Raw genomic sequence first — 12,707 nt, 5'->3', positions numbered from 1 at the left:
AAAAAAATTTTCATCGTCACAAAGCTTCCTCGATGAGGAAGCAAAATAACATAATATCATTCAAACACGGAAAACATCTTTCTTCTGAATTTACAATAGTGATTGAAATTTATTTTTGGTTAAAGTTACGGTTAAAACAACAAGACATTTTTTATTAATCCGCTAATAATAGATTTAAAAATTTTCATACTTCTACTCTATCGTAAGAGTAAGCATAAAAAATGGGTGAAAAAGGTTACAGCCAGGTTTCTGCGATGGTGATGATGAACATAACGACGGCAAAAAACACTAAATTCGATTTTAGTCTTTTTAGATGTCTTTTGTTTATCGAGAAAAAGACCCAAGTGTTTTCTAAGAAGTAGTCACGATCTGCCTTGCAACTTCACATTCCGATTTACTTAACTAATTTTTAAGGATGTATAAGCACTAGATTCCATTTCAGATAGCACTCTAATTTTTTTGTATATTATAGTCTAAGCTTAAGGGGGGAAACCACATTAGAAGGCTGTTTAAAACTGATTTTTTTTGGTGGAAAGAATTATTTAGAATTTAATCAAATTTTGACATCATTTCGTTTATATTTCAAACTGTTGTTATGATTTTTTTTACATAATTTCATCCCAAAATAACAACGTTACACTGTGATGTCCGCTGAAGGTTGTGAGTTTTGAGAATATGAACCTCAATGTAGGTGAAAATAATGAAAATTAACATTTTTGCAGGTGTTGGAGCAATTTACTTCGATTTTCACGATTTTTTCTCTAATTATGCGAAGAAAAATACCCTTAAAATCATGATATCATTTCACAAGTTGGTTCATATAATTTATAATTTTATAAAGACTCATACTGTCCATTTACATACTGATCGGTTCTATACTTTTTGAGTTACATTGTACGCAAATATGAAAAAAGTTATTTCAAGATAAACGCGTTTGAAAAATAAATTTTCGGAAACTAGAAATTTGAAGGAAGTTAACAATCATATAAAATTCTTACCGATTAATCTGCGATTCCAGCACCATACAGCAATCCTTCTTCTTCTTCATAGGCTTCGTTTTGCAGAGGACTACCTGGGGTAGTGCTCCGCCCTATCTGCGCTCGAGTCTGTACCCGATGTGCACTTGGTTTTATGCTCATAAAATCTAAGCGAATACGAATTTCGCTTTGAAATTTTGATAGCCTATTCTTGGACAGTTAAGCTAACGATTTATGAAATAAAAAAAACGAACCTCCTAATGTGGTTTCCCCCCTTAAAACTTAATCTCTGTGAAATTTCAAGGTCTCTTAACGACTGTTTAATCGAAATATTTTTAGTCAAAAGAACACAATTTTACGTGTCATATATAGCCACACTGACTTCGAAGCCTGTATAACTCAAAATTTGATGTATTTTTATATCAGATATTAATCATAAAAAACGTCTATTATATGCATTGAACCCTGAGGATTTTAACGGTTCGTTAAAATAAGGTGGTCAACGGACATTTGAATTAAAAATATAAAGTTAAAGACGACAAATGCTTACGGAACCTCAGAATTTTATAACCTCGTGAAGTTGTGGCAACGTCGCACAACCTATAAATGTAAACATTTGTACAATGCTCTATGGAACTTTTTTGTCGTTATGGTAAGCTCAGCTGTCGACTGACTGCGTCTGATGTTGTCAGACGTAAACTTTTCACACTGCACTACCGAGTCGTGTTAATAAATCTGCATAAAATCCTTTTCATAATGAAATGAATTTAAATATTATTTACCATTATAAAATTATTACAAGATTTCTTAATAATATTGTGCTAATATTGAGATTGCCCGTGGTAATTTCTTTAATAATATATGGTCAAAAACTGTCCATTGACTAGTACGAGCTGCTTTTACATCCTTAAACAAATCAATTCATCTTTTTTCTTTTTTTTTCACTACGAAATACAATGTAATGGGTAGTTGACATCATTTTCATTATCCATTAAAAAAGTAATGATGACTACATTACTTTTTCAGTACAAATTTTGCAACCCTGCTCATATATATACAGAGCCACTTACAGATAGCTTTTGAGATTGAGCAGGGCATCCAACAGTTAAAAACTGAAATCATAACGCTGCATTGTCGCTGAAGAAGCTACTATTGCGAAATGCTTAATATTTTAAAATATGAAACAAGTAACTTTTTTTCGACACAATAAGAAGTATTATGTAGGAAATAGTCTTTCTTTTATGGAAAAGTACACAAGTATCATTTTACATGTAAGTTAAAAACCAGAAACTAAATTGACGTACGGATAGAAACAGAAAGAGGCTTTTCATGTAAAAGCATACAGGAGTAATTCTCTCACTGCTTGCCCTGCAAAAGAGGTGCCGTTTTACTTTAATCTTGGGAGCAAATATTGACCAATTCGAAAACACCAAGGCAGTATTTTTTAGCAAGTCATGTTCGTTTTGGAATGAGCTCAGTTTCGTTTCGTTCCGGTGCGAACCAAATCATGATGCATTTCTCACTTTTTCATAAACTGAGCTTTGACTTGTTCAATTAATAATTCATCAAAACTAGGTATATAAGAAACGACAGAACGAAGAATATGTGTTGGAAAATTTTGTAACAAAAAAATAAGTTTATCTGAATTAAAAATGATTTTCGTACACGACAATTTGAAGTCTTGACTGGATTTGATTTTTCCTATATTTTTTCGCGTTTTCAGAATAAAATAAATTAGTTGTTGCACGTTAGTTGCACGTTTGATTTATTTTTTATCCTTGTTTATGTCAAAATTTGAATTATGGAAATTCCAAAAATATTTCGTTAATGCAAAATGATCGATTTTATATACGAAAAATTCTTACTTGATTAACTGTCGCGATATAAACTAAAATTTATACTACGGCTGTTTGGATTTTCAAATTAAACAATGTAAATTAGGGCTGATTCGGGTATAATTGTTTATAAATTGATTTCAGAAATAACGATAAAAGTTATGTACAAAAACAAACCTCCCTGTTCCGAGCAAGTATAAGAAAAAAATAGTGAAAGCAGCGAAATTAATAAACATTAAATCGTTTTCTAAAAACCTAAAAATTTACAAGGTTAAGTAATTCATATGTATCAATGATCCGCAAAAATAAGGACATTAAGGAAAAATAGGGTTAGATTATAGGTTATAGGTTTTGCTAAAAATAGGAAATAGTTTTGAGATTTTTTCGAAACTAATTTTAAACTCAAACCCTTTACTGCGCACGTTTCATTAATTTCTGATTTCTCATCCGCTTCGCGGTTATATTCACACTATCTCATTTGCTTGTCACTATTTCGTAAGCTCACTCCTGTAATGCGCAATAATCCTTCTTTTCACTGCATGATGAAATCCTATACAGCTGTTAAGTTGTCCTGAGATCGTTTTAATATGCCCCTATAATATATTAAAATTTCATCAAGATCGATTAAGCCATACCCGAGAAGAATTTCTTTTTTTATTTCTCAGTATTTTTTTATATCCTGGACAACGCGTTGAGTTGGGGATCAAAAACTTTAAGACTTTAAGGATCTCGGTATTTCATTAGTACCTACCCTACATATCCTCAAAGTGGCGATTAAATATTCTTCGGAGGCAATATTACCACATTTATTCCCCAACGCCCTTTACCTGTAAAATTTAGCTATGGGAGTATTTCCTGGATTTTTCACAATTTTTTATGTATCATTATCATTATTATCGATCATGAAATAGTTTGAAATTAGCAATAACAAGAAGAAATGGATTTCGTTATTTAATTTCATTTTTCATCGTTGGCGTCGTCCACAGTGGTCTCCGAGACTCATATCGGGCCTTTATGTAATTTTCCAAGACGGATGCCGCCGGTTAACAAATGCACGAGGTTATTTTCTGTTTACGGGTGAAAAGTGTTATTTCACGTTTCAGGGTTAAATTCGATTCGCGAGAGTGAGTTCACGCTTTAGCTGACATAATTTGCAAAAAATACTGTTTTCTATGTCCAAAGCGGTTGATCAGGTCTAAGACCTAGTTCAAATCGAGTGTTGCATTCAAATGAGACCTGACTATATATATATGTAGCTAGTTTTTCCAATATATGTTATTGATGTTTAGGATGAGAAGGATATAACGCAGACCAAAAGACGTGACGACAAAACAAAGTATTTATTAAAAGAATATTATGGATTACAAAAACTCTCTACGTCCGTTCGCATCGATACCGGTCGACACTGTCCCCTCACGGGCCCCTACTCCTATCTGACTTTTGCTAACGGTCGAGATGGCGCAATACTCGCGTTCGCTCACACACATTCTTGCATATGCTCACGCATACATATTTCTTTTTTCCGCGCTCCTACACTCGGCCGTCCTGCTCGCTACATCCGCCCTCGGATGTATCTTCTTCATGTTGATCTTCTTCGTCGGTTTCAGCGTATCTAGTCCAGAGCTTCATATGGTCAGCCGCGGTAGATGTCTGCTGCGGTCCCTCATGTTCGCTAATCTTTCGCACGAGGTATCGGTCGTTGCGCAGAACTTTGCAGATTTCGTACGACCCTAAATACTTCGGAGCAAACTTTTGACCAGGACAGTGCTGTGTTCTCTGAATCGCGACTATACCTCCCCTTCACGATACACTCGAGCATCTTTACGTTTCCGGTTGTATTGTCGTCTGTTTTCTTCCTGAATTCGTTGCAAACGGTCTTTTGCGTGTTCTCGGATCTCGTCACGTTCCTCCTGGAACGTTTTTACGAACTCTCTCTCGACCAGTTCGCGTAGAGATTCGTCTCCTCGAAATTGTGGTTTTGTTCCAAATATGACCTGAAACGGTGTCGATCCAATGCTCCGATGGAACGACGTATTCAAATATTTTTGCGCAGTATCCAAGTGCTTATACCACTCGCCACTCTTTGGAGCAGTCAATTTTGTGATGAGGGGAATCAACGTTCGATTCACCCATTCAACTTGGCCATTGGCCCTCGGAATGCCTGTCATCCTCGATCAGACACTATACGTCGTGGGTTTCCGAAGATCGCTGCCTGTTTCTGTAGTCGATTTATTACTCAGCTGCCGTTATCGATTTAGTCGCGTAGAGCCACGTAAATTTCGTGAAGGCATCGATTATAACAAATACGTGTTTATAAGTTTTTTTCGTTGAAGCCAGGGGTTCAAGATGATCTAGTGTAGCGTATCGAGGGGCGTTGTTCTTTTCGCGATGGTATTAAGGTAGTCCTTTTGTTTGCCCTGTTTTTTCACTGCCATTATGCACTCGATACATGTGTGTACGACTCTCTCGATTTTCTGCCGTATATCCGGTATCCAATAGTCCTTCTGAAGAATAGCCTCTGTCTTGGCGATAGAGAAATGCCCTTTCTCGTGCGCTCGACGAATTATGTGCGCACTCAACGATCTGGGAACCATCAGACGGATATCTTCGTCAACTTCTTTAAAGAGGAGTTCTCCGCGAACCACGTACCCCTTTCTCGATCGTTTGTCCACATCCTCAATTATCTTGCAAATATCGCTATCTTCGCGTTGCGCTTTCCTCAATCTCGCCACTAACCATCCTCACGCTCGTCAACAGGAGGCATGTCGGAAGCGAATTTCTGCTCAACGCATCCACGTGAGCCATGCTCCTTCCCGGTCGGTGTACGATAACGTAGTTAAGGTATTACTGGATGGATAGCCCAGCGGATAAATTGTACCTGATCGGAATTTCCGTTCTTCGTGATGCAATAAAAATCTGAAAAAATTCAGCAACATTTGGAAAGTTATGCACTACAATTATCAATAATATTATTGCCCAAAAGTTATTAACAAATTGTTCAAATAAATAATTTTTTAACAATTTTACAGTAAACCCTTGTTTTTTTTTTACGAATCAAATGTGCGCATTTTTCTGAATGCCCATGATTTTTTTCAAAATTTTCGTGGGTTTTTGAAATCTCGCACTCGTTTTACCGCTCGTGAAATAAATCGGGTGCCATTGTCTGCCGTCACAGTTTTTCTGTATCAACATCGATCCGTATCCGTGCACCGATGCATCGGTGTGCAACTCCGTTTTGGAGTTGATATTATATAAAATCAGCACCGGTTTAGTAGTTAGCACTATCTTTAAACTCGCAAACGTGCTATTTTGCTCTTCGTCAAATCGAAATTTTGCGTCAGCTTTCAACAAGTTCGCAGTGGTCTTGCTATCAACGAATATATCGGTATGAATTTCCGAAAATAGCCAGTTATTCCTAAAAAGGATTGAACCTGCTTTACATTCGTCGGCGTCGGGAAATTTCGAACCGCTTCAGTTTTATGTTCGGACGGTCGCACTTTACCGGATCCCATAACGTGTCCCAAGAATTCGACCTCGCGTTTCAAAAAATTACACTTCGACCACTTGAAAATCAAGTCGGCTTCGCTTGCAACCTCAAAAACACGCTCGAGGTTTTCTATTCCACTCTACTCGTCTTTCGATGACACGATCAGGTCGGTCCATGTACGTTATAAGTATGCGCTCACTGATCAACTCACGGAAAACAACGTTGATAAACTTTTGAATGATCGCCGGAGAATTGCAGAGACCGAAAGGTACTTTGCAAAACTCATATTGCCCGTCTGGCACAATAAATAACGTGTATTTTTTACTCGCTTCGTCAACCTGCACGTGAAAAAACCCGTTTCGCAAATCTAAAGTCGAGAATATCTTCGCGTCTTGCAACACATCGAGTTGATCCTCTATCAAGGATAATGGATAGCGGTCTTTAACAATCTTTTGATTAATTAATCGGTAGTCTGCGCACAACTGACTCGAGCCGTCTTTCTTTTTTTACGATCACGACAGGACTGCAGAAATCGGAAATGGATTCGCGAACTATTCCTTCGTCTAACCATTCTTGTATTTACACATTAACCTCCCTCTTTTCCATTTCGCTCAACCGTCGCGCTCGTTGATATATTGGTTCCTCATCTTTCAATACGATCGCCATTTTCACTCCCACCTCGCGACCTTTTTTCGGTTCATACGCATCTACCAGGCTCTGTATTTTCTCGCGATTTCTCGATTCGCAAACCTCGGATACATCGATTTTGTCTTTGTCACGCTCGTGAATTGCTTCGATTTTCAAAATCTCGGGCACATCCTTCCACTCATTCTCTTTCGGTTTCGGTATAATCTTGCATGCGCCCCGTTCTCGAATCAGTTGGACAGTATGCAAAAGATCGGTACCAATCAGCATAGGGTGGTCCATCAGCTGATTCGCGATGACCTGAAAGCGTATTATATATGCATTCTCGTCTATATTCACTTTCATAATGCAAAAACCCATTGACTTATTTCTTACATTACCCACACCCTTGAATGGCATTTCGTTTCTTACAATATCCAGTTGACCAAACTTGACACACTGATCTGCACGTATAACGGAAATATTGCTCGCGATATCGATAATCGCAACATCATGTCCATTAAACTGGGCCAAAAAAAATTAAAAAATCAATTTTTTTTTCAAAAAATATATCAAGAATATTATTCAGAATGACGAAAACAAAATTTGGTGAAAGTTAGAGCCCTTAATAATAATTTTAAGAGGTCAATCATTGCCATTTTTGATTTTTATGCAAGATTCTATGTTTTACGTCAAAACGGCTAGGAGATTGAAGTGAAAAAAATTATTCCCACTTCTTTTTATATAAAATTGAATTTCCTACAAAAAAGGTCTGATTGAAAATTTTCTTCAGACGAGCCGTTTCCGAGTTATTAAGCTTTTTAAATCGATATACTTTTTTGATTCAAATGTAAAAATTGATTTGAATCGAATCAAATTTAGACACGAGTGTTTTTGAAGCCGTTCGTCTACAGATTTCTTAAATCAAAGTTTGCGGTTAAAACATGGTAGACTTTGGTGCGACTTAGAAAAGATTCGGTGGAGGGATAAAACGATGAGGGAATATGAAACTGATAAGGAAATAACGTAGTTCTCTGAGAATATTATTCAACTTTTTTGTTAGTCATCTTGACTAGTTCTTATGCTTTAGACTATGGTTCAAACCTAGTAAATGCATTATGGTGATGTTGAGAACTGTTTCGATTGTTTCATGATAATACGAAGACATATCAGAAATATGGGTATTTTTGTACTCCCCGAAATCATAGAAATTGATTTGGGAAGAATCTCAACAACTTCTGTTTTGCACCCTCTGACATGACCAATAAGTATTCCAAACTTTAGAGTTTATCGTCACTATAAGGCAGAATAAAGAAAACAATTAATAATTTTTATGAACACGCGTATTTTGTAATGAAACTGGAAATTATTTTGAGGAGGCTTTTGAACAGTCAACTAGAATGTCCCTGCGAACTTTGGTTGCAGACTTTTTGCTATTTATCCGTCAAATAAATTTCTTCGGAAACTCTCTGTCAGAAAATTGAATTATTTTTTTCATTATTCATTACAAGTTTTACCAGTCTTTTCGTAGTTTTCTTCCTTGACACTAATGTGATCGAGGGCTGTTTTTTCTTCGTTCCCCGCAATATTGAGAGGCGAAGTTACTGGACGTCTGAATCGTATTTAAGTAATAGTGACAAAATAAAGCATGAGTGAAAGAAGTTCCAAAGACGAATCGATGACGGGGCGTGGCACTAGATTTGGACTTCTACCGTTACCTCCATCACCGCCAGCACCACAATCATTCACAAACCACAAACTCTTCAGAAAATGCAAAAGTGCCACCTTTCACCTGGATGGAGCGACCTACACCATAGGTAATTTAACTCTGATCATCGACGGGAGCATTCAATTTGTCAAACTGTCTTCTAATTTCTGAGTTCCAGAATCTGAGATCAGAGTCGAACGATCGATAATGAAATAATTTAATTTTTGCTAGTTATTTAGCCTAGCAGTTAAGGAAGAAAATGATGTATTGATGATCTAGTGAACACTTTTCAAAATTAACCCTCACAGACAGAGACCTATTTCGCGTTGACGGAAAATGATTCCCTTCATAATTTTATCTCAAAATACTTTCTCTAGTTTCCGAATGCATTGTGACATTTCAGTTTTTTTTGTTGGGAAATATGAATTTTTGAATGTTTGCTGCGTGCAGCACCAGGTCCTTGAGGAGTAGAATCAGGAAAATTTACGAATGAATCTAGCACCGAATACCCTAAATACATCATATTAGCTTCTCTTTGAAAGGAAATAACGTTTCGAGTACGAAAAAAAATGTGTACTCACTTTTCTTTTGCAATAACTAAAGCACCTTTTCACACAAAGCTAACTCAACATGAAACGCCGACTTCATATTGATATTTCAATGGGTTAAAGCAGTTTATCTCTTGGTTTAGGAGTATCTATGGTGCAATCTAATCTTGCTTGATGGAAATACGCAGTTAGAACCCCGCCCTTACTGACCGATGCAGTTTTATTGGGCCTGGAAGCGCGTGTTGCGTAGAAGCAACATACGGTCCGAGAGGGTTAACAAAAGAACTCCGAGTATTAAAAAACGCTGATCCGTTCTAATTTTAGAAAACAATTAGAATCCCAATTTTTTGGAACTTCAACCCACATAGTTTACTACATATAAACAGTACGACAATTTAGAGAGCCCGGTTAAAGAAATAAGCTTGATAAAATGAATTTTGGCGTAATCATAATTCAGGGTAATTAAATGAATGAATCTATGTAATGAGAGAAGATAAGAAGGAGACAAGTGACATGGAAATGATAAAAATGTAGACCGGGCAAGGTAAATAAATAAATGGATAAAGTCAATAAAATTCTATTTTACAAGAATTTAAAAAAAAATGGTTAAACTTTAGTGAAACTTATTTTGAAACGTGAAAAAAAATTAAATACACCACTCAGGGCATTGCAATCCCACGACATACAAAAATCTCCCTTGAAAACGTTTTGAAAATTCATTTCCCATATATCTAATTTTATCCAGAGTCGCGGTATAGCGACTCGAGTAAAGTACATTTACAAATTTATAGTAAGATGAAGACGAGTCGCTACTAGACTAATTAAAACTTTGTAGCTTAACGCATATAAGAAATATATCAAAATTTCATAAAAAAAATAATGAAACGAACTGTAAATAATTTCAACAGAACAATTGGAAAAAATTTCACAAATTTTGAAAAAAACATTACATTAAAAAAATACAAATCTGTAATTATTTTGTAAACGATGAAAACATTTTGAAAAACGATGCCCCATTTTTCTTATCTTATGCTTACAATTAAATAAATTTAAAAAAAATTCCATCTAAGTAACTTACAGCAATAAAATTAATGATACCAACGGAGAATAAGTGATTCATGAGTAACTCCTAATTTCAAGATTATGGAATTGTTTTAAGAAGCTTTTAAATCCAAAAAAATCAAATGAAAGCTAGTCATTTCTTACTCTATTGTGGCAGAGATTTATAAGAAAATCGATTCTTCTCAGACTTTCAGGATCCTCTGGTATTATTCACAAAATTCGACGTCGATTGGATCGATACAAATTATGTTTAAATATGTGTTAAAAGTATGTGTTAAAAGTACTTCTTGTTATGATATGACGTATGGCGTGTTGTTTAAATGCTAACTAGATGAGGTTATAAAGATCGCGGAAGTGACAATTCATCGACAATGTTCCAATTTTTTCCGATTCTGTAGAAAATCCATAAAAACAGGACAATATTTTAGTGAAAGTGGTGAGAAAAAAGGGAAGAAGAATAAGAGAGAAATAAAGGCCGAGGAATCCAAGAGTGTTATGTGATGGAAAATAAACCGAAAATTGTCAACAACATACGGATTGATGGTATAAAATATTTAGAAAGGTTAGAGATTTTTTCTATATATATCTTGAAATGTAATCCGGATTCTGAAACATTGGAAAAAAAATCCATGCCTCCGCTCTTTCTCGTCACCTCTCTCTCTCTCTCTCTGATTGTATCATCAAACTTGTCGATGTTTGTTATTGGAGAATATATAATAAAATAACCCAAAACAGCAATGACGAAGGAGAGCGAGCGACTACAACAATATAGAAAAAGAGTGTAATCGCATTGCCTGTAAACGCATGACAGACTATTCGAAAGTGCTTGATTACAAAATTTCTATTGCCAAATCGAAACTGAAGAAATCCGTATTTTTTTCGTTTTGTGGTGGATTTTTTTTTTATTCATAAAAAAGACTAAATTGATAATCACGGAGAGTTTTCATTTCAATTTCAACAAAGTAAAATTTGAGTTCGAAATAAAATATGTCCGCGTGTGTGTATGTGTGTGTAAGTGAATACCTGAAACAACTTGGATGTATAATGAAACGATTTTTATTTTAAAACTGATTCGGCTTGAAAGGGTCACCCCGTGTGGCAAGCGCATTTTTTGGGGTTTTTTCGTGATTTTTTCGCGGCGAGAAAAAACATAGACTTGAAATTTAAAGAAATTGTTCATTGGTATTTAAACTTTATGACAGAATTTTTTAACTCTGATGTCTCAGATTAATTCGGTGTAAAATTAGTCCACAGGGTCCCATATGTTTCTCCATGATCTCCACGATTCCCGGGGGTTCCGTTTATCTGCGATCAAAAAACCAAGGAGCATTTTTATTTGTAAAGCAGTGGCTATCGCCTGAACTACAATCATACAGAGATATTAAAAATTGAAGGATTATCGAGCTATGCAACATTTTGAAAAATTGAAATCAGGTATTTCAAAATAGAAAAATCCTTCAATTTTTAATATTTTTATATGATTGTAACTCAGGTGATAACCACTGCTTTACTAATCAATACGCTCCTTGGTTTTTTGATCTCAGATCAGAGATCGGCATCAATAATTTTTTTGCCACTAATTTTGATAATTATTGTCAATTGATTAAAAATCAGTAATTATTTCAAGTTACATTATCAATTGAACAAATAATTAGAAATTGATAGAAACTTTATTGCCAAATGACGATTCATTTTTTAATTGATGGAGGAGATATTACCAATTGACGAAAAATTTCCAATTGATGGAGAAGATATTGTCAATTGACCAACCAATTTCCAATTGATGGAGGAGATATTACCAATTGACAAAAAATTTCCAATTGAGGGAGGGGATATTGCCAATTGGCCAACCAATTTTCAATTGATGGAGGAGATATTGCCAGTTGACGAAAATTTTTCAATTGATCCAGAATGTTCTGTCAATTGACCATATAAAATCCAATTCTAGAAAAATTATTGGCCAATTGGTGGATCGTCCATTGGCAATCCGGGCGATACCAGCGCCTGATTTAAGCATACATAGAATGCGATACTTCCGTGATCATCTTCTACGATGCTTAGTTCGACGGCTCGATGGTTTCCGATATCTAGGTCGACGGATTCATAGATTTCGATGTCTAGATGTATTTCTCCATGGTTTTCGATGTCCAGGCATATTTCTCCATGGTTTTCGATGTCCAAGTCTGTTTATCCATGGTTTTTGATGTCTAGGTGTGTTTATCCATGGTTTTTGATGTCTAGGTGTGTTTATCCATGGTTTTTGATGTCTAGGTGTGTTTATCCATAGTTTTCGATGTCTAGGTATACTTCTCCATGGTTTTCGATGTCCAGGAATATTGCTCCATGGTTTTCGATGTCTAAGTATATTCCTCCATGGTTTTCGATGTCCAGGCATATTGCTCCATGGTTTTCGATGTCCAAGTATATTCATCCATGGTTTTCGATGTCCAGGCTAATTGCTCCATG

At 35.7% G+C, this 12,707-nt stretch overlaps 1 protein-coding gene across 4 annotated transcripts in view; it reads left to right on the top strand.

The window, feature by feature from the left end:
• Window positions 1–12,707, top strand: part of LOC122408384 (calcium/calmodulin-dependent 3',5'-cyclic nucleotide phosphodiesterase 1-like) — an 885,001-nt gene that overhangs the window by 79,006 nt on the left and 793,288 nt on the right. The window contains exon 1 of one of the 4 annotated variants that reach the window (XM_043415129.1): window positions 8,487–8,740. The exons of the other annotated variants lie outside the window; for them this stretch is intronic. Within the exon in view, the coding sequence (XP_043271064.1) occupies window positions 8,572–8,740 (169 nt within the window). The 5' untranslated portion in view covers window positions 8,487–8,571. Of the gene's footprint in view, window positions 1–8,486; window positions 8,741–12,707 lie in introns of those variants that run through there. 4 annotated transcript variants of the gene reach the window in all.

The sequence above is a fragment of the Venturia canescens genome, chromosome 3 (genome assembly GCF_019457755.1).
Source record: "Venturia canescens isolate UGA chromosome 3, ASM1945775v1, whole genome shotgun sequence".
Classification (NCBI taxonomy): Eukaryota; Metazoa; Arthropoda; class Insecta; order Hymenoptera; family Ichneumonidae; genus Venturia; species Venturia canescens.
This window is presented reverse-complemented; position numbering and strand designations above follow the sequence as displayed.